The sequence below is a fragment of the Lepisma saccharinum genome, chromosome 6, assembly GCF_977018435.1.
Source record: "Lepisma saccharinum chromosome 6, izLepSacc3.1, whole genome shotgun sequence".
Classification (NCBI taxonomy): Eukaryota; Metazoa; Arthropoda; class Insecta; order Zygentoma; family Lepismatidae; genus Lepisma; species Lepisma saccharinum.
Genome location: NC_139234.1, coordinates 3,366,729 through 3,392,475, shown reverse-complemented (window position 1 = coordinate 3,392,475; position 25,747 = coordinate 3,366,729). Strand labels below are relative to the sequence as shown.

The 25,747-nt window shown below is 36.8% G+C and overlaps 1 protein-coding gene across 1 annotated transcript in view; it reads right to left on the bottom strand.

Moving 5' to 3' along the window:
- Positions 1-7,683: 7,683 nt before the first annotated feature.
- LOC145988508 (uncharacterized) overlaps positions 7,684-25,747 on the bottom strand; it is a 48,533-nt gene continuing 30,469 nt past the window's right edge. The window contains exons 7-11 of the mRNA XM_083123378.1: positions 23,119-23,333; positions 21,771-22,049; positions 19,376-19,618; positions 16,096-16,343; positions 7,684-15,415 (exon numbers count right to left, since the gene is read on the bottom strand). Of these exons, the coding sequence (XP_082979504.1) occupies positions 15,358-15,415; positions 16,096-16,343; positions 19,376-19,618; positions 21,771-22,049; positions 23,119-23,333 (1,043 nt within the window). The 3' untranslated portion in view covers positions 7,684-15,357. The remainder of the gene's footprint in view (positions 15,416-16,095; positions 16,344-19,375; positions 19,619-21,770; positions 22,050-23,118; positions 23,334-25,747) is intronic.

Below are 25,747 nucleotides of genomic sequence, written 5' to 3'. Positions count from 1 at the left end.
CTTTTGGAAGCGTGTTTAAAATGTCATGAAAATTGTCTATCAGCATGTCCATTCACTTTGTTTTAGCAAGGTTAGGTTCAAGAATTGAAACCTGGCATTGCTTTGCTTCGTACAATTAACTTGCAAATTTTAATAAACCTACACATTTTCCCCCACCAAATTACGCAGTACGTCCGTAACTCTGTCCCTTCTTCTCCTTGAAATGAATGGCATAACAATTATGCAGTCAACTATGCAACACACTTCCGCTAAAAGAAATGCACAATCTCCACTAAGTCGAGAAAATTTCACTGCAAGAAAGTATAACAAAACCCCATGATTTTCGCAACGATCAATCAGCAACCGAAGGCGTGTCTCCATTATCTTGCTAACCAAACGGAACTTCATATTTTAAGAGATAATGACTTCATTAACCCTCTTACGCTACCGATTACCTTCTCGTGTATAACTATTCGCGATTAAAATTACCACCTGAGCGCTAGTGTCGCTTCCAATATGGCCGCTCTAAGTAGGATAGATCTTTGTTTACATTCAGCAGTAGTACAAAAGAGCAGCGTGTTGGCATGACTGGAATGGTAGAAAACGTTTAAATTACGCATTATTTTTAAATATTGCGAATGCGATGTGAATTCCAGGTACTCTAACAAACGTGAAGCTGTACTGAGAACGAAGCATTTAATTATGATAGGCAAAAATGACACGGAAAATGCAGACGAAACTATGTATACGCACTGGTTGTCCAAAGCAGTGCTGTATCATCTGCACGTCATGTAACTGGGGTTCTCGGAAATTATTTGAAAATAAAGGAATTGAAATTGACCTGTACTTGAAAAGCTGGGACAGGAGAAAATTGCGAACATATCGTTGCAATTCTTTCTCGAAAGAGAAAGGCTGGTTTAATAATAATATTTACCATTTCATGACCAGGCTATACTCACTGAAAAAGGACATCGTACTGAATGAAACAGTAACATTAGCATGTCCACTTTTTTTCTGGTTACATTTGACATTAATTCATTCTCAAACTATTTTCATCTTCCCTCTTAATCGACTTGCACCTGTTCCAAATTTCACACATACGTAATACCGGTAATACATGGACGCATTGGTTAAGACGCTTCATGATTTTTCGAAAAAAAAAGCTTTATTTATAAAGTACAATTTAAAACTTTACTTTCATGGAAATATATATTTATCTTTCGATAAATAAAGTAAGCAGACTCGTGCATTCTTCGTAATTTCCTTGCCGAATTACAGTGTTATATCCCCCATACCAATCTTCTGTCAATTACGTTTACCCTGATTTATTAACAAATTTCATTTTGTTGATTCCACGGGGTGGAAACACATGAAAACTTTTAATTTGTTCTGACCCATAAAACTATTTAGAGCAAAAAAAACAACAAAGAAAACCTGAACAGTAGACCTTACTTTCTCGCATATTCACCATGCTTTAAACGACTTCAACACAACGTATCCTACTTGGAGTACTTCCTGAAAATCCCGGCAGATGGCATATCGGTTAATTTTAATCGCGAATTATCTCTGCAAACACAGTGAATTTCTCTCGACTTCTCACACATACGCTCCGCCCCCTGGGATAATTTGTAGCTCGTTCATCAATCGAGATAATCTCACGTACCGAGTTTCCGTTCATTTGTCCTGCGGTAGTGTTTTTCATTGCTGAATTTCACAGGAAATGCTATTCGTAAACCGTAAATGACCTGGCATGTGAAGGTGTGATGTTTAGATAAAAGCCATAATTTCTGTTATCGTAAGTTTTTGATACTGTACCTATGGGTACTTTGCCCAGATCTATAGTTCGATTTCTATATCCGGAGAAAATAATAATTATATACCCCTCTTTGCTTGATGTACGCAAATGTCATGGACGTCCGGGGGGGGGGGAAGGAGGGACCACGCCCCCAGCATGGAAAATGAAAGCCAACCAAATATATATTTCACAAATGTTATTTCGTTACAGTCACAGTATAACTTGACTGTAACCATTTTAATAATAATAAGAAGACAGAGGCGCAACCACGAATTTTTGTCTGGGGAGGGCAAGTACCAGGATAAACGTACCAATAATAATAATAATTATGATTATTATATTATTATTATTACTATTATTATTATTAGTAGTAGTATCAAAGACGTTATTATCCTCGTAAATTACGCCAAAAAGGGGTAGAAGTCGGTGCTAAAGCATTTGTGTTCCAACAAACTATTTGAATTTTTTTTTTCAACACGTCCAATTTCACATTAATCATGGAAAACAAGCACACAAACTATTTTTGAAAGACAGAAAATGCTTGATAAATGCATTCCGAATATACCGTAATTCTTATTTTACATTGACATGTACCGGTGTAACTTTCATGCGCGATATACTATGTTTCACACATTTGCAACTTGGAGCACCGTTAGGCTAAATAAGAAACTACATATGAGTCATTCCATGCCAAATCAACACAGATATGTGCAATATCAAACCTGACCATCTCCGATTTTCATGAAATTTTGGGAGTTAAAACTAACTATGCATGGAAATTAGTAACTATGAAAATTTTTAGTCTCGTGCGCCTTGAAATTGTTAAATTATTCAAGGTCAAAGTTCGCATAAATTGATCTTTTTGAGCCCGCTTAGCTATACTAAATGTGCTGTAACTCCGCCCCTATTTCGCCTAGGAAGCTCAAATAAAGCTTATTGTACAGGGAATTGAACAAGCTTTCCAGTGATATATAACACGCCTACCTTTGGATAAAAATATAATTTTGTCACGTGACCTTGACCGTTGACCTTGAATATCTCAAAACATGTCATCGCCAAAAATTGTGAAAAAAATATATTTGGTCCCTCATGCCATACTCTAAAACATATCAAAAACTTATTCTGGGACTGCAATGGGATCAGAAGATACAAAATAATATGTGTAATTATGTGACTGATAAAAGCGTCATTACATGAACTATGACGAGTCAAAAGTCCCTTAACACCCACTACAAAATGTAAAGGAGTTATCCTGGTCATGAAAGAAATAGGTTAGGCACATGGAGATCTCCAGCTGTGTGTGTCAAGCGCAAGTCCGGCTCATTGTTGACCGCCATATTGAATTCAACGTAAAAATTTCAAAGGAAAGGGAGTGAAGTGATATACAAATCAGGTTAGAACTTCACGAGAAATGAAACGGCGAAGGTTTTTCCAAAGTATCTTTAACCAGCAAAAAGTTATTACTGCATGTTTGTAACCATTTTCTCCTTTTCGAGGTTTTAAAGACAATGTATTAAGAATGCTTTTAACGTGTTAGGAACTCATCAAGATCACGCTGACATCTTGGGAGAGAAAGAAGTATAGGCACCATTACATATGATTTTAATCAGCAACATTCACCAAATACTTGAATAGTGGAGAATATTGGGAAAAGTATCTCAAACAATTAGGTGACACTTCCTTTGGAATGAGAAATTCTTCAGTGACAAGACTAATTTTTATGTTCACGGTAAAGTTAATAAAAATTATATGCAATACCTGTGATTTGATAATCTACAGTAGACAGATCCCAGCCGAATGTTTGTTGCTGTTAAGCTAATGATGTGGTATAGTGTATGGAGAACGGGAATGGTTGGTCCATATTCAACAACGGAACCTTAAATGGTGAGGGCTTCTTGGATGTGTTAAGAGAACAGGTTTTTCATCCTCGCTTACAGGATATGGCACTTTTCTAGAGTTTTGGAACAGGACATGTGTGACTATGTGAACATTTTGGCAATTTCTTCATGGTAATTTTCTAGGTAGATTGATGGACAGACGGAGATCTATTAAAAGGCCTGCACATTCTCCACATCTAACATCTTAGGAGGACTTTTACCTTCAGAAACATTTGAAGAGAATGGTGCATGCACTAAAAGTCCCTGATATTGACCATCTGAGAGAAGGCATAGTTGCTGCTTGCGATGATGTTGCACCTGCTACATTGCCAAATTTTCTATGTGAGTGTGAGAGATGTCAACGAGTGTGCTATCAGGAATATTGACAACACTATAATGTACATATATCGCAAGAAAGTGAAAGATATGCGTATAACGTTTTGCTGCCTAAAAATAAGTTGGAAAAACCTTCGCTGCTTCATTTCTCGTGATATTCTAGCCTGATTTGATATATCACATCACCCCCTTTCCTTTGAAATGTTTGCGTGGAATTCAATATGGCGGTCAACAATATGCCAGACCTGCGCTTGACACACACAGGTAGAGATCTCCTATTTCTTTCATAACCAGGATAACTCCTTTACATTTTGTAGTGGGTGTTAAAGGACTTTTGATTCGTCATAGTTAATCTAATGGGGCTTTTATCAGTCACATAGTTACATATTATTTTGTATTATTATTTTGTTATCTTCTGATTCCATTGCAGTCCCAGAATTATTTTTTGATATGTTTTAGAGTATGGCATGAGGGACCAAATATATTTTTTTCATGATTTTTCGTGATGACAAGTTTTGAGATATTCAAGGTCAAAGGCCAAGGTCACGTGACAAAATTATATTTTTATCCAAAGGTAGGCTTGTTATATATCACTAGAAAGCTTGTTCAATTCCCTGTACAATAAACTTTATTTAAGCTTCCTAGGCAAAATAGTGGCGGAGTTACAACACATTTAGTACTGCTCAGCGGGCTCAAAAAGATCAATTTATGCAAAATTTGACCTTGAATAATTTAACAATTACAACACAAATGAAACTAAAAATTTTCATAGTTACTAAGTTCCATGCATAGTTTCAACTCCCCAAATTTCATGAAAATCTGAGATGGTCAGGTTGGAAATTGCACATATCTGTGTTGATTTGACATGGAATGACTCATACAGTACAATACAGTCTGATTCAACTGGCAAGGTCACTTCCTTCATTGTGTGTGTGTGTAACTGCAGCAAGGCAAAACGGTTCCAAAGTTGTTGGGGGTCAAATTTACCCCCACACGCCTAGTAACGTATGACTTTTTGTTGTTCATTTTTTTAGAACTTTAGCATACTGTGCTTCGTGAGTGAAATATTTTAAGTTTCTGTGTTGTGTGACCATGTTTTAAAGTGGATGTTTAATTTTTCTAAGAAATCGTTCAAAACTTGGAGTATGGAAGACAGCAAGATCATATATGGCGGCTGTTGGAGGAAGTTTTGAACCTAGTTCATCTGAAGTGTTTCAAGATTAAGAATTAACTCCAAAATCAGATCATGTAACCGAGTCTGATAAAATATACTAATTCTACGACAAATCCCGGAAGAAGATGGAATTTATTTCCTGAAAAAAGACAAAATAACTCTATGGAAAAAAAGTTCCTTCCTCATGTTCAAATGTCCGCACAAGAAGTATGAACACTGTTTTACGGCTTCCTGGGCCACGTTCAACTGCAAATAATGCCAAAACAGCTATAGAGACTTTTCACTTTTCATAGATGACACTACTGTGAGGATCATTGCGGAAACTACCAATACGTACATAAAAATTATACGGGGAGAATTTGTAAGGGAAAGAGATGCCACATTGACCGATGAAGACAAAGTTAAAAAACCAAAACAAGTTTATGTGACATGATATATGATCTAGAAAAATAATACAGTGGTCCCATTTAGTTAGTTGTGCAAAGAGATTTTGAAAATTGACATGCAATTTTTTCAGGGGGAAATGTTCTAAAAAATTAATCTTTTTTTTTAAAAAAATAGATATTTCTAAATTTACACAAATACGTATCAATCCCTAAGATTGTATGTTTATTTTATTAAGTCTCTCTGAACGCTTCATGTTGACCAGGGCATTCACTTGTTTTTCTCAGCTGTCTCAAGCCTCTTAGGCATGTTTACAATGCATTGTGTTGTGCCATGCAAACCTCCTGAGCATTCAGGAACAGGTAATACTTCTGGTTATGGTGTCAGCGGTTTGCATGGTAGCAATTATGATAATCACACGATTCGGCGATTCGGCATCGAGGAAGAGCTCGATGGCCAGGGAATATAGAGGTGAGACAAGCTGGGAGGTGACTGGACTTTGGGCATTGAGTTGGTAGAGAGGTGGTCAGCAAGGCAGGAGGTCGATAGTGGAAGCACGCTTTGGTCAGCATAAGAGAGAAGCTTACAGAGGACTTCGCTATTTTCATTCAGCTAAGAGACTTCAGTTAGACAGGTAATTATCCTACACCCAGCCATGATACAGGTTCAACGGTTCACAAAATCCAACGAGTGACCATTGTCTTTTCTGTAGTCTAGTCCCTAGTGTAAATTTGTACCTTTCGCATTGCTAAGCGATAACTCGTCATGTCAATGACGAGTGGTCTCATCAAGAGGATGAATGATGAGTAGTTTATATCACGCCATCAATTAACTGGTTAACCTTCTAGGTATTCTTAAGATCCCACGAACTTTAAGGTTCGTTACGAATATTTGAAGTGTATACTCAACAAAAGAAAAATGTATTTCCTTATTCTACACTTTCCTTATTATCATCATTTCAACTAACTATTGCAAGGAAAGATTTTTGTAATGTTGAAAATGCAATGTCTGTCTATTGTTTTCTTAAAAATTAATTGCAACCCTTTTCTACATTCAAAAACTACTTTAAGTTCTTGAAAATAGTCAATTTAATCACATAAAAGTCCTCTTTGGTACACATGAATCTTACTTGATTACAGATATTATTTTAGATTTGGGGATCAAATTTACCCCCCACGTGCCTACTTAAGGTGATGAAAGAAGTGCGTCTGGTTAAGGGTTAAGAAATAGATTTTAATTCCGTTGTTCATACTGGCCAGAGCCTCGTTGGCATGCAACGTTACAGTTACCGGAGTGTACTACGTGGAAGTGAAGTTGACATTTGGATGTCTTCTTAAAAGGTCACCCCTTACACCCCAATTGAGTTATTGAGAATTTATTTTGGCAAGGAAGTACATGACAAGATATTGTATTCAGCTGAACATTATGTTAACACTAAAAAAGTAGGTGTTGTGGGGAGGTCCTCAAGAACTCTGTGGTGAAAACAGAAGCTCTTTGATTGGTTGGTTGATTTGTTGTTTTAAGTCCACTTTATGCACAGTAAGGCTAATTGGGACTGGACCTACAGTTTATAGTGGGATCCGAACCACTTGTGCCTCCACTGGGTATCGAACCCCGGACCCCTTGATTACAAGGCGACGACGCTACCACTGCACCATCGGAGAGGCCAGAAGCTCTTTGAGGATTAAGTCCAACCAAGTAGATTTATCCCTTGGATGGTGTGTTATATGAAGACAGTCTAATTGCTGCTATGCTCTGTCTTCTATTGAAGTAGCTCACCCATTGTCCTGATGATGTTAGATCAACACCAGAAATTTTGGCCATCCATCGGGAATCAAACAGTTCGACTGCGCAGAAAGCTTCAGAGGTATAATTCCGCACAATTAGGCATTTTTCTTCAAAATGAGAGACATTTTTGAAGAAGTAAATGCTCACTCAGCAACAAGGTTGAGCAAAATTGTAAACCAACTTCATACAGGTTATTCACATCAATTTTTTTAAAAATGAAAATACTCCCGATTTGAACTGTTTAAAAATAAATAAAATTACCTCCTGCTTGAAAAATAATTTGCTTAATCCTCAAAATTTTCCCCAACTCTTGCACACAAAACACACTTGTCTGACAGGAAGAAATAAAATTGTAATTAGAAAACTATTTTAATTTGTATTTTTTCTCGTTAGTATACAGTCAGGATTTCCAGATACAAGTTTATTAGCAGGGGGCAAAAAAACAAGCGAGCCATTTTCAGAAAACAATATTTCCTTAATGTATTTAGCAATTTTCTCACAGAGCTTTTGAAAGTCTCAAAACCATTATTCAATAACTTTTAAAGAGTCTGGATATATTTCTTCCTAGCTTTTCCATGAAGAACAATATTAGCTACACATTGTAGTATATATTTGTTACATAATATTATACAAAATCTATTGAATATGTGGCAACAATGTATTTCCTACGCATGAATTTAAATGAAAATTTCTTTACAAAAGTACCTGCCGCTACAAATATAGTGGGACCACAAGCCAAATGTCAAAACAAAATCTTCAATAATAACCAACACTATTTCAATCATTTCTACGACAAACAATGTTATTCCACACTGATACCATTTTCACTTTTCAAAAGATACTTTGCACCAAATCAACTATTTTGGAATATTTCCCCTAAATTCACTCCGTAAATTTATATCAATTGTCAGAATTCACATAGTATCACAGATATGGAATAAAAACAAGCACCAAGACAATTTTTATATTTTCCGATTACATAAACCAGCAAGGGCACGTTCCGACAACTCTCGGGGAAATGACCTCATACATCAGAAAATATCACATAAAATGAACCATTTGCAAATTCATCATTTCTTTTGGTAGTTAAGGCCTAACAATAATACAGAGTGTCCCACTCGTAAGGGGCCCCGGAAAAAGTGTTATAAAAATCTTAGTAAAAGAGGATATGAAACCAAATTTGTACATGACCTACCTTTATGGTTGAGAAATAAAGGTACATTACAAGAAGTGCTGGAAGTGACCTCCCCCCCACCCGTATACACAGTTCAACATGGCGCTGCATGTTCGTGAATGTTCTCACGTAACTCGTCGCTGAAAGGCCAGGGATATTGCAGTACACTTGGTACAGTGATGAAGTGTGGTTCCACTTGTCAGGATATGTGAACTCACAAAACGCATGTTTATGGAGTGACTGACAACCAGCATGCAATCGTTGAGGAACCCCTTCATTCACAGAAGGTGGGCGTGTTCTGTGGATTATCACAGAGGCTCACCATTGGGCCAACTTTTTTTGACACTACTGTCAACAGTGATGTGTACCAGGTATTGTTTCATGACTTTGTGAACCAGTTGGATGACGAGGAACCGACACTTGGCTGGTACCAGCAAGATGGGGCAGCATGCTACACGTCTGACGTGAGTATGGCTGCGGTGGAATCATTTTTCCCTGACCGAGTGATTTCAAAAGGATTATGGCCCCCAAGGTCACCAGACTTGACCCCTGACTTTTTTTCTGTGGGGTCACCTTAAAGGTAGTGTGTACAAGAACAAACCACGCACCATCGACGAGTCACGTGAGAACATCCGCCGTGAAATCCAGGCAGTCATGCAGAATACTGTGGCAGCAACATTCACGAACATGCAGTGCCGTGTTGAACTGTGTACAGGTGGGGGGAGGTCACTTCCAGCACTTCTTGTAATGTACCTTCATTTCTCGACCATAAAGGTATGTCATGTACAAATTTGGTTTCATATCCTCTTTTATTAAGTTTTTTATAACACTTTTTCCGGGGCCCCTTACGAGTGGGACACCCTGTACAATATGTCCTTTCTAGTAATTATTTTAAGAAAATACATACAAATTATTCCATAATACAAACTAGTTGAATAAACATGGCACATTCAAAGCATAAAAACACTTAAGTGTCTGTGTGGCTGTCACATTTGCTTCACATTAACTCTATCATAAAATACTTTTATACAACTTACTTGAAAAGCCATGAATATTCTTCGTAATTTAAACAGCACGTGTATGAGTCGGTGCTGTTAAAATCAAATCTAGTAACTGGGAAATAATTTGGGGTCTAGTCCAGCAGGGAGCTTTAAACATTTCGGTGTTGACCCACCATTGTGAGGACAATTGACCGTAAGAAGTAGTAGGCTCGTCTCGAAAGCCAGAAAACAGCAGCGATCGGACTTGATGCTCCGACCATGCGTTGCCCAATGAGAACACACTTGGTAGTCTCTGGTTAAGAGGAATGTTGCGATGTGAAGTTTAGTTTAGCTTTAACTTTAACTGCGTTACCATTTAAAATTAATATTCAAAACTCGTGCAGTTATAATGCACAGAGCTATCATGCTTCCGAGTCCATACGTTGAAAATGAACTTGCAGTTGTAACTAGTTCAGCACAAGCGTTCGGAGCGTGCCCTATGAATTCAATTACCAATTACATTGTGCATATGACAAATGACTTACATAATAATTCATACATATATGATGTAATATACCCATTCCAAGATACACATTTACACAATCTGTAGGCACTAAGTTAATGATAATCTGGATAGACATTTTTGGAGATTCAACAATAACAATAAAAAGCATTACATTCTACCAGACAGGACTCAAAAGCATAAAATAAACCACAATTAGTGTTTATAACAAGCCAGAACTTTGCAAACCTGAAAGAACATGCAATACATGTTCTGAAAATGCACTAAAAAAATCTTATTAGAGTGGACTTGAAAACTAAAAAAACACGTCAATTTAGTAAAGAGGAGAAAAAAAGATTTGTCAAATATTTCTTTTTTGGTACAACAGAAATCAACATCGTGTCGTTACATCATCAGCAAGCCTTTGCAACACAATACAGATACATAACATACAGCAAAACATCAGCTGCACTTGGTATGGAACATTTACCCCTGGAAAAAAAGTATCTTGTAGCACCTAAAAAAAGCACCATAATAGCAGTTCTTTACTACCAAAAACTGTGATAATAAAATACATATACAAAAAACAAGCTTCACAATACACTATATACACAATGATATACTATCTTGCGCAAAAAATTAACATAAATAATTTAAGCAACAGTAAAACATATTTACAATGTTCTGTAGTTCAATTCACGAGTGATGAATAAATTTTCTTTTAGCACTAGTCCCCTTGTTTCATTTGTGCAAAATAGTTTTAGCAATATTTAAGCAAAATTAACCTAAAGTCATCCCAAAAAACAAAGCTCAGACACTGCATTATTAGAAAACCCTTCATTAACAAAAAAAACAGGGTGTTCAATAAAATATATGTAGAGTATAGTGGCTACAGTATTTCTCACTGAGAATAAATACAGCATCTGATAAATGGGGAGCACTCAATATGAAAGTGATTTTTTAATATAGTTTCTTTGATGCAGTTGTGCAAAAAGAGATAAGCTTTTCATCTGAACAATGTGCATATGCATTGAAGTAAAATTTTGGAGTTTCATATTGTTTTCAATATTGTTATTGAGCTGATGACAGTTAGTAGCATAATTTTTTAAAAATTAATATATGGTTACATAATTGTAAGTATTTATATCACTGATAGTTTTCTTACACACTGGGATTTATTTGGTTTTCTCAATTTTATACAGCACTTTGCATACATCTGACAGGTCTGACTGTAGTATAATTATTTCATAATGACCAATTTCTGTGAAGAATATTTTGCGATATACGTGACAGTATACATCATGATGATTATACTATATTTCTTATATAATATGAAAAATATATACTGCTGGCTTCATACGCAAAACTTATTATAAATAATCTACTAATTAATAATTATGCATATAAATATATTTATTTTAAAAATGTATAACACGTAAATATGTAATTATATATATTTAAGGAAAACCTAAAATTCAACAAAAAATAAATTCATATAACTACACTACATGATATAAATCTTACTTATTGGAACAAAATATCGTAATTCCATCTGACGAAATTCAAGCTACTTTTGTTTTGCATGTGTTTAGACATTACACAAATCTCACTGACAGATCTGATGAATGAAGTACTAGAAACACTATAGTATTTGCAACATCTGTATACAAAAATTAACTTATTAGTAACTTTTGTATTGGTACATTCCTATAAAAACATAATGTGATTTTGAAATTGGCCATGAAAACCAATGTTACATGCTTATTCTTGTAACATGACTGCAATGAAATCAGGATGTTATTTTGTAATGACTAATATATCGCAATCATTCTTGGTAAAATTATTTTCTCCAATATTCCATTCCAAGCGCAGACCACATCACTTTAAATTTCAAATATTACATGAATTTGATATTAGGTTCACAGTATACAAACAAATATTTAAATGACACATGAACATTTTTATTAAGCAGTATCATGAGGAACTTAACAATCAGTACAAACTAGTGTAGTAATATAATAAACAAAAAAAATAATAATAAACATCATAATATGTGCAAGTATTCCATTTACAGTGATATGTGAACTTAGAATGATCGAAGTCACACACAGGAATATAAAAACCTGCTGTATTAAAAAAAAATTAATACATTTCTAGATATAAATTATCATATATTCTGTACACACTGTGGAATACAACTTAAAATGTACATTAATGGTAACCGCATGAAGCATCAATACACTTTTATATGTGCATATAGACTATGAATCAAATAAGACTCTCCCCAGTTTCAAGCTTCCGAAATTAAGCAGTACAAATCTTGCAACAAATATACAGCATGGTTACAAATTATTGGACGATTTTATAAGGCTATATTTTCACTAATACTGAACATCAATAAACTATTTTAGTGTCATTTGAAAGAGGGAAGTTTGAAGTTTTCGAAGTTGTCGTGTTTTTAATTTGTTTTCATTTTTCTTTTTTTTTTTTCTAGCAGCATTTACATGGCAATTTGGACGTCGTGCTCCCCCCGCGTCATGAATCCAAAGGTGGTTCGAACAATTTCGCGACAGAGGATGCATCTGTCATCAAGGAAAAGGGCACGCAGGGAGGCCAAGTGTAAGTGAAGAGACCGTCGACAGAGTCCGTGAAAGTTTCAAACGGAGCCCTCAGAAATCAGTGCGGAGAGCCAGTCAGCAATTGCAGATACCAACATCAACAGTAAGGAAGATTCTACGGAAGCGATTGAAGTTGTTCCCGTATAAACTGCAACTGGTACAAAAACTGCAGCCTGATGATCCAGCAAAGAGGCTTGCATTTTGTGAGAATTTGATGGCCAAGATCAAAGAGGATGAGGGTTTGTTGGATCTGAGAACCCCCTTCCTGTCATTGAGGTAGAACGTGACAGTCCAAAAGTAAACGTGTTTTGTGCAGTTTCTAAGAGACGTGTGTTTGGCCCATTTTTTTTTTGCCGAGAACACTATCACGGGAAACGTGTACCTAGACATGTTGGAAAGTTGGTTAATGCCACAGCTCACGGAAGAGGAGGAACAGGGGTTCATTTTCCAACAAGATGGGGCCCCTCCACATTGGCATACGGATGTCTGGGGGTTCCTGGTGTCGATTTGGTGTTTTACTTTATGCACAGTAAGGCTAATCGGGACTGGACCTACAGTTTAAAGTGCGATCCAAACCACTATGTGTCTCCACCGGGTATCAAACCCGGGACCCCTTGATTACAAGGCGACGACGCTACCACTGCACCATCGGAGAGGCCCTCCGGGGGTACCTAAATCGACACCTGCAAGGTAGGGATTGATCGTGGAACGGCCGCAGACACACATTCTGCATATGGCCACCACGTTCACCGGACCTCACAGTGTGTGATTTCTTCCTGTGGAGTTTCGTCAAGGATAATGTTTACATAGCTCCAATTCCTGCGACACTGCCAGAATTGTGAAGGTGCATTAACAGAGCCATCGAGAATGTCACACCAGACATGCTTGAGAGGGTTTGGCAAGAATGGGATCACCGCCTGGACGTCTGCCGTATTACACGTTGGGCTCACATCGAGTTCATCTAAAGTCAGTAAAAAAACTTCAAACTTCCCTCTTTCAAATGACACTAAGATAATGTATTTATCTTCAGTATTAGTGACAATATAGCCTTATGAAATCGTCCAATAATTTGTAACCACGCGGTATTTCTGTAATGTAACATTCTCTATTAACAACAACACTATACCTTGCAACCAAAACTATTTGGTTAAAGAGCATTGCTCATGTACAACAGCAATTTTCACTAATGCAACATAGGTGAACTTGGATAATTCAAAGTATTAGGTATTTCGAACAAAAGTTTATTCCCCTTCAAACCATCTTTAATGAAATGATGCTTTTGTTAATTTAAATTTTGGATTATTCGAACTTTTTTCGTGTTCCCTTGGAGTACAAATTAAAGAGTCCTTCCCTGAACATGACAGCAATGTGTGCGCTCAAAACGTTGGAAGCTAATGCCAATTTAACCTGGCTAGTAACCCGAGAACACTTGTTCGATCCACCGTATTTGTCATGAAATATCATCATCATCCTGATGTAACCTGGTTCTACTGCACAGAAAATTTCAAATCAAGAGTTTCTAGATGTCACTGGAGCAACCCAAATAGCAAATTGAATCTCTGCCCAGCAGATACAAGTAGGCAAGAGATGGTAACAACTCTCACACGACAACACCAATCAACAATCCTTGTAGCCACTATGGAATGGGGTAAAAGATTGGCCAATTAGAAGAAGCATCGGAAATAGTTTGGGCTTCGTCACAATACACACATAACATGTTTCAAAATATAGGCTAAATGAGATCTGAACTGTCTTACTATCCTTATGGTCAGGCAAAGTTATGGTTGAGTGACTTTTGAAACACCCTGTAGCACCTGTCACCTATCATGCTAATCTGATCCTCTCCCCCTCTTTTTTTGCAAGGAATAGCCAGATTAGCATTGTATTTTTATTACTATTATTGAATAAATTCAGTAAATATTTAGTCCAAGTTTTCATTGTAGAAGTATCAAGTGTTGCACTGAAAACAATAGAGGATTGGTTTTATATTCTATTATATCATATTGGTGATATTTTCTTAGTGATTATCTCAGTTGTACATGAACTAGCTGAAGATTGGCGCAAGAAATAGAAACAACAGAACACATTCTAGTGCGAAAAGAAATATATATATATAATGGCTAACACCCAAACACTACTTTAGAATTACCTCTAATATTGTCATTGGTACCAAACTGATATGACAATATTCTTGGTTTGTTACGAAACATATTGACAATTTCACAACTCTTTTTTTAAATAAAAATGCACACAACAACATAATAAAATTTAAAGTAGCACAATACGTTAACAACACTGGTAGCATTTACGACACAAAAGCTTGCACAATTAACAATGTGCGACTAATGAAAGTCAGTCTTCAGATAGGTATTGAATACAGTCTCGATTATGACAAAAGTACTTTACATTGCAATTGGTTAAAAGGTAAATATTCCTGATACAAGGATTCACACTGTGTTACCATCACGGGCACATATATATATGAATATGCATGCACAATAAGAGATCACAGATTTTTATACATATCTATAATTTACATTTGCACATTACAAAGTGGTTTACTATGTACTGAAAATTCTTGTAAAATGTGCCACGTGCAATTTTTCTTTGCATACCTACATATGTACATGAGTATAAACTGCATTCATAAAAATAGCCTCCATGTTTTACATAGGGAAATCGAGTTATGAAAAAGGTATACCTACATATACACACCAGTACTCTTTGTGCAACCAAGCCTGCCACTGCTGCTACAAGTTCTGGATTCCTGTATTTTCTTTCTCCTTTGGATTTGTTGTCGAAGGTAGCCTGGGTGGGAAAAAAACAACAAAAAAGAAACATGTGAGATCCTCAAAGAACGTGAACAAAAATCAAGGCAAATTAAATATTTTTGTATCTATATTAATTACAGGAATGGATCAGATTAATTGGCTCTATCAGGTCTGCAAATATAGGCAGTGGCAACAATATTGGCTTTGGGGTCCCTCCCACAGATCTGTATAGGGTTTCATAACTTTTTCTGTTTCCAGCACATAAGGCTTTTACACATTAAAAAATCTAATGAAATGTCAATGATCTGAATGGCATCATTAATATGCAAGAAAATCAATAAATGAAATATTATTACCAATAATAATAATCACAGATGCAACTTACCTACATCCTGATTACTAAAGAAATAATATCGTAGAAATTTTTAATCTTGGATTAAACCTCGAACCATTCTTGCTATGCTTATTGTACAAAATTCAGTACACACTGTTAGAAATGTTTTGACATTTAAAAAAAAAAAAGAGTTGAATATGAAGGTTTTGCTCTCCAAAAGTTTGTCACTTAAATAATTAATACTTTTTAAATATTACAAACTTAACAATGTTTAGAACAAAGGTTCCTTAATGACTATAGCACGAAACCAAACTTTTGAGGGCCTCCACCTTGTATTGGGGATTAAATCGCAACTGCTACTTGCCGGGTAAATATCACCTTACCTGCGAGAACTTGAATGACTAGTTTTCTCTGTCAACTGTTTCTGAAGTGTAGCCATCTCTTGTTTCAACGAATTTAGGCAACACTGTAAATTGTTCAGTGGCTTCGACTGTGGAGCTACTGTGCTCTGCTTGAGGAGCTCTGCTATTACAGTTTCATCATATTTCGCAGGCGATGGAAGACTAGAAGTCAAGTCGGGTAATCTGTCCTTGTTTTCAGCCTCGTATGCTGCAAGCCTTAATTTCAAAACCTAGAAAGTACAGTAACACAGTTATAGAAAAAGTACATGTTCTTAACCATTGGAAAGTAATAAAGTAGATTTCTATTCTGAATATTCTACGAGGGAGAATCAAATGAAAACCGCAAAAGTGCCATTAAAAATCTTTTTCTTCTTTCTAGGTGTTCGGAAATTTGTAGACACAGTCCTTGATGTCTTTCCGAGCTGGTAGTACGAAGCAGTGCCGGTAGGTGGGGTTGGATGTGAGTAACAGCTGATTCAAGATGGCGGCACCACTACGCAGTTGCATCAAGCAGGAACAGCGTGGAGTTATTCGATATTTATGGAGTGAAGGTGTGAAACCGGTGATAATCATCGGAGAATGCAGACAAAGTATGGGGATGCCTGTCTGTCACAGTGGCAAGTCTACGATTGGTGCAAGAAATTCGCAGTGGCTAAAATGGCTTCCTTGCTGAATATGAGCTTCGGTTCAGTACAACACATAGTGCATGACGAACTCCGCTACAGAAAAGTGTTTGCAAGGTGGGTTCCTCGACAGCTGATGCAGGAACTGAAAGTCCGTCGGGTTGATGCATGTCAAGAGCTGCTGAGGCGTTATGAAGAGGAGGGTGAGGATTTTCTAGCTCACATTGTCACCGGGGATGAAAGTTGGGTGCACCATTTTCAACCGGAGACGAAACGTGCAAGCAACGAATGACGACATTCATCTTCACCGAAACCAAAGAAGTTTCGCAGCCAGCTCTCTGCAGGGAAAGTCATGTTGACATTATTCTGCGATAAGAAAGGTCCTATTCTGGATCACTACATGCCCCCACGTACGACAGTGACTAGCCTCACCTACACCGACCTTCTCAAGAACCATTTGAGGCCAGCGATTCGCACAAAGCGAAGGGGATTGCTGAGTGCAGGTGTTTTGCTTCAACATGATAACGCCCGTCCTTATTCTGCTCGTGCAACCATGAAAACCATCGATGACCTACGCTTCAAGTGCCTACCACATCCACCATACTCACCAGATTTGGCACCATCCGATTTCCACATCTTTGGTCCATTAAAGGAGCACCTTGGAGGGCAGAGGTTCAAGTCTGATGAAAACGTCCAATCGGCGGTACACGAGTGGCTACACAGTCAACCGAAAGAATTTTTCTCACGCGGTATCGAAGCACTACTTATCCGATGGCGTAAGTGCATCGAACTGGGAGGGGACTATATAGAAAATAATGTACAATCAAACATTATCCCTGCATTAAAATAGGAGAAAAAATTAATTGCAGTTTTCATTTGATTCTCTCTCATACATTGCTATTCTAGCCTTTGGTTTAAACAAGACAATGAGGATGAATGATGAAATTGTTGATGAGACTGATACAATGATGTATACATGCCTGACCAGGATTCAAACAAAGGACCTTTGGCTTCATAACACATTACAATGACCCCTGTTCCAAAGAAAATGGCAAGTAATAGAGTCTAGATGAAATGGAATAAAATTAATTTTGTAGCTATTACAGTGTACTTTCCGAGATATTTGAGAAAGTTTTTCTCAAACTTGCCTCTTTACTGATTAGGTGGAAATTTGGGTAACAATTGTTAAAAAATTTAATTTTAAGCCATTTTCTTTAATGATGGGGTTTAATCTAAGGCTCGCTCGCACCAAAGGTGAGTGCCCTTATTAATTATATTAACAAATACATTGTTTTTCTTGTATGTACGCATTGCTTTCATTGTACAATTATTTTCTTGTAGTTTACGGTTATTACAAGCATAAGAAAACAGTTTTTCGTTGTGACGTTTCAGGAGAACACATGCTCCCTTCATCAGACATTTATTTTCATTTTGACTAAAGATGCAGTTATAACAATGGTTAGCAATTTTATAAACAAAAAGAATTCCTTATATAATGGATGTTGTCAATGTTACATTGTTGTAATATAGCAACCGAACTGTGAAAAGAAGTAGTCTGTTTTATTTTTATTTCAGATAAAAAATTTTGATCACATTATTTTTTATTTAAAATTATGAATTCCAAATATCATCAGGTAATTCAAACTCATCATTGTTTTCACAAAGTCTCTTGATGTTTTCTGTTACATTAAATTTTAAAGATGGTGGATCTACGTTACCATTTTCATTATTTAATTTATTCCAGTGTTCTTCTGCAATGAACGAAGATTCCCAGATAGTCAACTCTATGTTTCCAGTCATCTTTTTAAGCTTCATTCATTGCAGAAGAACACTGGAATAAATTAAATAATGAAAATGGTAACATAAATCCAGTATGGAGTTTTGTTTTTCACAAATGGAGTAAGCCACCATCTTTAAAATTTAATGTAACAGAAAACATCAAGAGACTTTGTGAAAACAATGATGAGTTTGAATTACCTGATGATATTTGGAATTCATAATTTTAAATAAAAAATAATGTGATCAAAAATTTTTATCTGAAATAAAAATAAAACAGACTGCTTCTTTTCACAGTTAGGTTGCTAAATTACAACAATGTAACATTGACAACATCTATTATATAAGGGATTCTTTTTGTTTAAAAAATTGCTAACCATTGTTATAACTGTATCTTTAGTCAAAATAAAAAATAAATGTCTGGTGAAGGGAGCATGTGTTCTCCTGAAACATCACAACGAAAAACTGTTTTCTTATGCTTGTAATAACTGTAAACTAAAAGAAAATAACAAATACACACCTTTAAGTTACAATTTTCCATAATTTTGCAATTTATTTTTAACATAATAAAATAATAAATATTGAAACAGTTATGAATAACATAAATTTGTAAGTGAAAAATACAAGACCATTCATAACATCTCTGGACCACCTTTAAAACGAAAGTAATATTTTCAAAATGTTTTCAAATATTATTGGTTTCTGATCAAATGTTGATGTGATTATACAATGAATACAAAATATTTACTAGATCATTAGAAAGGGTTTAGACCCATTAAATCCTCCACTTAGATGCACTGTACGTTTGTTCTTCAGCCACACAGATGGAATGTTGCTATTTCTGTAAAGATCTCCTCAGTTACCTTGCTATGTTCCAAGCTGCTTCGCAAAGCCGCCTGAAGCTCAGCGACCTGACTCTGCAACATGAACTTGTCCTTGCGAGTCGATTCCAGCTCCTCACTAAGCATCCGCACGTCATCCTGTAGCAACTGCAGCGTTCGCTGAAGCCCAGACTCCTTCACTTCCCAACGGCCTTCAGCCAGCTTCAGCTGCTCCTGCAGACCCAACAGCTCTTGACTCTTCTGGTGGAGGTGACAGCTCAGGGTCTGAAATGGCCAAATAATTACAAAAATTAGTCAAGGGAACCATGACATATCAGTTTTTTAAAATTATTAACATACAATGGTTAATGTCAAGGGATCTGCTGTTACTAGTACTAACTTATCAGTACAAAAAATCACAGATTTGGCATTTTCTACAGTCTAATGTCACATGACAATTTCACAGCATCTAAATATTCTGAAAACTATGCAAAAGTCACAGTCCGCAATTTTGAACCAGTATGTTGTGGAATATTAATTATGTTATCAAATGACAATTGTTTCAATATTGTGATTATCCCATATGTAGGGCTGGTCCGATACCACTTTGGCCTGATACCGATCTCCACCGATAAACGCCGATACTTGGAAATTGAAACAATTTAAGTATTACAGGATATGTATAAATTTTAAATTATAGGTTTTTTTAACTGGAACTATGACATACCAAAGCCTTTCTTGAAAGTATTCATAATTTCACAGAAGATAATTATTTAATCACAAAATCCATTTCTATCCACAAAGATGTTATGAAAATAATAAAAATTATGCATTTTGCATGATTTCCATGGTATGTATTGATTGATTGATTTAGTGTTTCAAGTCCACTTTATGCACAGTAAGGCTAATAGGGACTGGACCTACAGTTTAAAGTGGGATCCGAACCATGGTATGTAGTCTGCAAAAGTTGTGTAGCATTTTTTCGGAGCACAGTGTTTCCTGTACTCCACAAAAGTGGCAGTCGGTATCAAAGATTAATTCAAACTGATACCACATGTAAACATATTTCAAAACAAAACTCCTGCTAGAATATGATACAATTCAAGTGGAATATTTACATATTAAAATTTACAAATATGCTAGATAAAATGATCAACATCAGTATTGGTATCACTTCAAAGTAATGACTCCTATTTTTTTGTGACAATGTAAAGACATTTTGGATTTTGAGCAAGCATGCAAATTTCAAAATTCTATCACCAGGGGTTGCTGAATTAGAGCGAGAAAAATGGCAGCATGTAACCATACTATGTCGGTGAACCTGAAACAGCACGTGGTGAGCGAGTTTCTAACTGCAGAAAATGTGGCCCCAATTGAAATTCATCGGAGAATGAATGCTTTTTATGTGGATGAATGCATAACGTCAGTACTGTATGATGATGGGCTGTTCATGCTCACAACGAAAACCCCTGTCGAGGAACTCTGAACTCTCAAGAAGTTCCTTGTCACACATGTACACTACAATTCATAGGTGTTGGCCAAGAGAGAACAGTCAGGGAAGAGCTGTCAACTACATGATATGAAGTTGACACTTGTCTGACGCTCAGCACATGAAGTTGGGAAGAGAATTAACCTCCCTCCATGCGTGAAGGTTAATCATACAGGAAGTTGACTGTGACTTAGCAATTGATTGGGTCAAGGGGAGGATCTTGGCTGTGAAAGTGGCAGGGCCAAAATGACCCCTCCTGTCCTCCTGAAGTCTTTTTCCTAGAACTTTGACTGACTGCGAAAATAGACAGAAGGCATGATTGATAAGGCACGTTAAATATCTAGGTAAGGTGAACAAAAGGTTAAGACAAAAACTGGAAGTTCTGCCAGGGCTGTTATCGATTACTGTTCAGCTTAAAGGCAGTAAAATTGCAGTTTCACATTAGTAACATGGAATCTAGAGATCTCTACATTAGAGATTATGTTTACGAGATATGACTTTCAATTGTGTCTGCCATCGAACCACCACATGTTATAGCCTCCAACAAAATGCTTCTCTCTCCCTAAGTTGAGATTGAACAGCTACAATTACTGTTACTCAGTTAAAGCTACCCTATATGTTTTTTCTCTACCTCTACGTGATCATGTTCAAACATGAGTTTCATTACAAAAATTAGTATCAATTTTACATAGTCATCAGCACCACATTCAGGGAACAGACTCTTAGATAATCTAGAATAACGTAACTTACTTTTTAAAGTAATGGTAACTGAAACAGGGTTACATTTCAAAAAGAATTACTGTGACTACCTTTTTTAGCAACTTGTTTACTTTTTAAAAGTAACCTTCCAAAGACTGATCTTTCTCATGTTTATATTTGTTTCTCAAGTTTGTATTGAGTGACTTCTGCATCACCTTCTTCTTATTTTTTTTAAAAAAAGCATCTAACCTTTAGCTGGTCCGCTAGCACAGGGTCCTTGGCTCTGCTTTCCTCCAATCCCCTCTTCAGCCTGTCCATCTCCTCTTGCGCCGTTTGCTGTGCCTGCCGAGCCGTCTCCAGTTCCACCTGGAGTTTCATGTGGACCTGCTGCAGGGAATCGTACTCCCCTGTCATCCACGATATCTCCTGCTTCTTAGCATCCACCAGCTGATTTGCCGTCTCCAAACCTACTTTCAGGCTCGAAATCTGCTTTTTCAAATGGGAATTCACCCTCCTCTCTGTGAACACCTGAAAAAGAATGTAACAATGAAAGATCAAACTTTGCACATGCATCATTAACTACTTACTAGAGGACTGCATGAGACCACTTTCGCTCACTCATACTCGATCGAATCTCCCACGCTCGAGCATGATATGAGCTAGGAGAATGGTTGATAGCTCGTTGGACTCTGAATGAAGTCCTCTTTCCAATTCTACGATACAAAATGGGGGTTTTCATTTAAAATTTCACAGTTGCCCCACCCCCAGGGGACAGGGGTGGGGAATCAAGTGTGATATCATTGAATAGCTTCCTTTCACTTATTAAACACGTATTTTTTCATTTTCCGATTCGATGTGTATTTCTCACGATATGTGACCGTTCCGGGACTTTTGGACCACCCGGTATATCTTCAATGATTCAAGGTAGATGAGCATGATGATGATCACATCATGTGCAGTATGTCAGAGATCAAGAATGTGTGGATAGCCTTCCTTTCTTTTTTTTTCCTTCCTAGTTTTACAGAACAAAAAGAACATTCCAAAAACTACAACAAGATATAATACAATGGATACTCTTTGATCAGTTGCATGAAGAGCAAAGTGTGCATTTAGGGGTCAATTTCTTAATGCAACTGATAGTAGTTGGGACTACAAACTACACAAAATGTCTCTACCTACAATGATCCCTGAAACCATGAGATTTTCAAACACACAGCTTTGAAGTAATTTTTAACATTAAAGGAGCTTTCAAACCAAAGCAGTATGCAACAAGCTACAAGCAACACTTGCGTAGCTTGGAAAAGAAACCTTCAGAAATAAATGCAACCCTTCACACTGAAGTAACGTAACAAGCTGCATGTGTTGTTCGTTTGTCACTTGTGTGTCACTCAGACTGGTCATTCTCTCAACAGAGTGCATCGTGTCATCTTGGTCTGTTCGTTGCCAATGTGCAGTGAATGCTTTTCTACAGACTGAAGGAGAATGTGCCTATTCTTGCGCATGAAGCTTTAGGTCGTGTTGCTTGTCACTTCGGACTGAAAACTCCCATAAATACAGGTAAGCTGCGTATACAAGACGTAACAATATTGTCACTCACCTCTTTCCGTATGTCCTTGATTATTATTTTATCCCTCTTCACTTCTTCCTCCAGCTCCTTCAACCTCTCCTTTGCTTGCATTTCTACATGCTCTCTCTTCTGGAACATTTCCTGAGTCTGTTGCCCGAGCTCAGACATTGCTGACTCACGTCTCGCCAACTCTGATTCCAGCTGCGACGTGTGCTCCTTCAAAACACAATGGCTCTCTGCTATGCCTGGAATAACGGTCAGAAGCATCATTTCAATTTTCAGGACCAATTTAACACCTACTAATTTTATAACTCATACAATGTTCTTCCTTACATCGATAAATCAATCCTATCTCCTCTAAGGGAATTCCAATTTACATGTTGGCCAACGTTATCGCCTTGCAATTAAAGAGTCCTGGGTTCGATTCCTAGTTGGGGAATAGTTAGAGGCATGCATATTTAGTTTTTGACGAAAAAACGAAATTTGAAAAAACACATTGTAGTGTTAATTTTCATGTTTTTGAAAGGTGTGAGATGTATTTTGTGACCATATTTTGTCACGAAATAATGCGAAATGAACTGCAAGAAGCGAAATTAACTCTTAAACACGAAATTCAGGGTTTATTCACCGACGCGACACCTTCTGAGGTCTGAATTATCCTGAGAGTTATGCAATTCCCGGAAAATTGATTAATTCTGCTGTTAATATTGGAGAAGCAAAATTGGACTCCATTACACAGAAATAAACTTAATACTATGATAACTACATAAATGTGCTATTAGAAGTGAAATGTTAATTCTGTGGAATAAGTAGTTTTTAAATCAAATTTAGGATTATATTCACAATTTTAAAACCAATATGTCTTTTTATATACCACTTTTCATCCATTTTTTCACCACTATAACACCGATATTTTATTTTATTTACCGCTTTTGAACCCGAAATTGACTCAGTTTTTGTACCGAAATTTTGCTTTTTTATTTACCAAAAATATGTGCCTCTAGGAATAGTGTATTGGTCCGAATGTTATTCATTTTGACAACGCAAGTTCTCTGACTTTTCTAGGTTTTCCAGACAGTGTTTAAATAAATTTTTAGACCATTCTGTGGTGCATTAATATGCTAATTACAAAATTTATATTGTTCAACCGTACGTGATATTAAAAAAGATCAAGTAAAAAAAAGGTAAAGTGCTCCCCTGTGCATAGCACCATGCCATGAAGGCGTATAGGGGGTGTGGGGGTAACGCCCCACACTTTCTTGATCCGGTCGTGAGTGGGGGTGATGTGATCAGCATCACGCCCGACTGCCTTTACCCCCCAGGGTTTCCCCCAGGTACCCATGTTATTCGATGCTGGGTGGACGCCGGGGCAGCTTCCAACGTTAGAAAAGTTCCCGGATTTCAACCGGCCGGGGATTGAATCCGGGACCTTTAGCTTGGTAGTCAGACACGTTACCGACTGAACCACCGCGGCCACATAAAAAAGATCAAGTACAAAAACAATTTTACATAGAATATCTCCCATTAAGAAGCTGGTCAAGAAAGAAAAAAGAACTTTTTTCAGATTTCTGGATACACTTTCAAAAAATCCTGGCTTTTCCATGACTTATTCATTCGTATATTACTTTTTCCAGATTTTTCCAGGATTTTCAGTCAGTCCACTGTAAATATAGCATTTTTGATCATACAGTGGACTTTACTCATCCCACACAAATTCTCAATCAACACGATGGTTTGGAACAGATTATCAAGGCACTTATAGCTGATCTCGATGATGAAATGATCACTGTAGTACACTACAAAATCCAGGTATCGAATGTGAATTTTAGATAAGGTATTGATGGATCGTCATTCATATTCATGCTTAACATGCAGTGGTATTGAATTTTGACTTGTATATATAAATACCCTTCCTTCTGTGGTATAGCTTCTATATTCTTGACCTACCAATGCTACAAATGTGCATATTTTTCAAAAGATACACTGGTAATAATTAAATATACATGCAGGCTATGAACATTGCTTGGTTTATAATAAGCATATTTCTATGGTAAACTTTAACACATTCTCAATGTTTAACGGAAAAAGATCAACATCTGAAGCATGGAAATATTCAGAATATAAAGTATACCACAGAACAAGTGCTGTGTTTATATGTATATAAACAAATCATAGTTCATAACATGAACACTGTGGTAACGCAGATTATTGCAAAGAATTTTAACACATTGGTACGAATGTGAAATTCAGTAACAAACATGTTAATACGCAAGTAACCTCATCTAATGATCGTTCATTCTTTTCATCATTATTAATCTAAAGCCAGTGGGATTTGTGCTGATTCCCTACCACCTTTTCATGGGCTGTATTTTTGCTACTATTACTTTTGAGTGGCTTCCCAATTGTCTTCATGATGCTGAGTCAACACTGGCTTTTTTTTAACTTCCATCAAGAACTGAACCAACAACTGCTCACACTGAAGGCAAGAGTAGTAATCATTTGGTTACGTGGGACTTCCGATTATCTGCATCTGGGTTCATTTAGTGTCTAGCATTAGATGCTGCTGTGGCTAAGTGTACTGGGTGCTGAACTCATTATCTCAACTCTAAAACCTCTGGGCATGGTCCTGTCCAGGGCATGGATGTTCTGTCTCAACTGT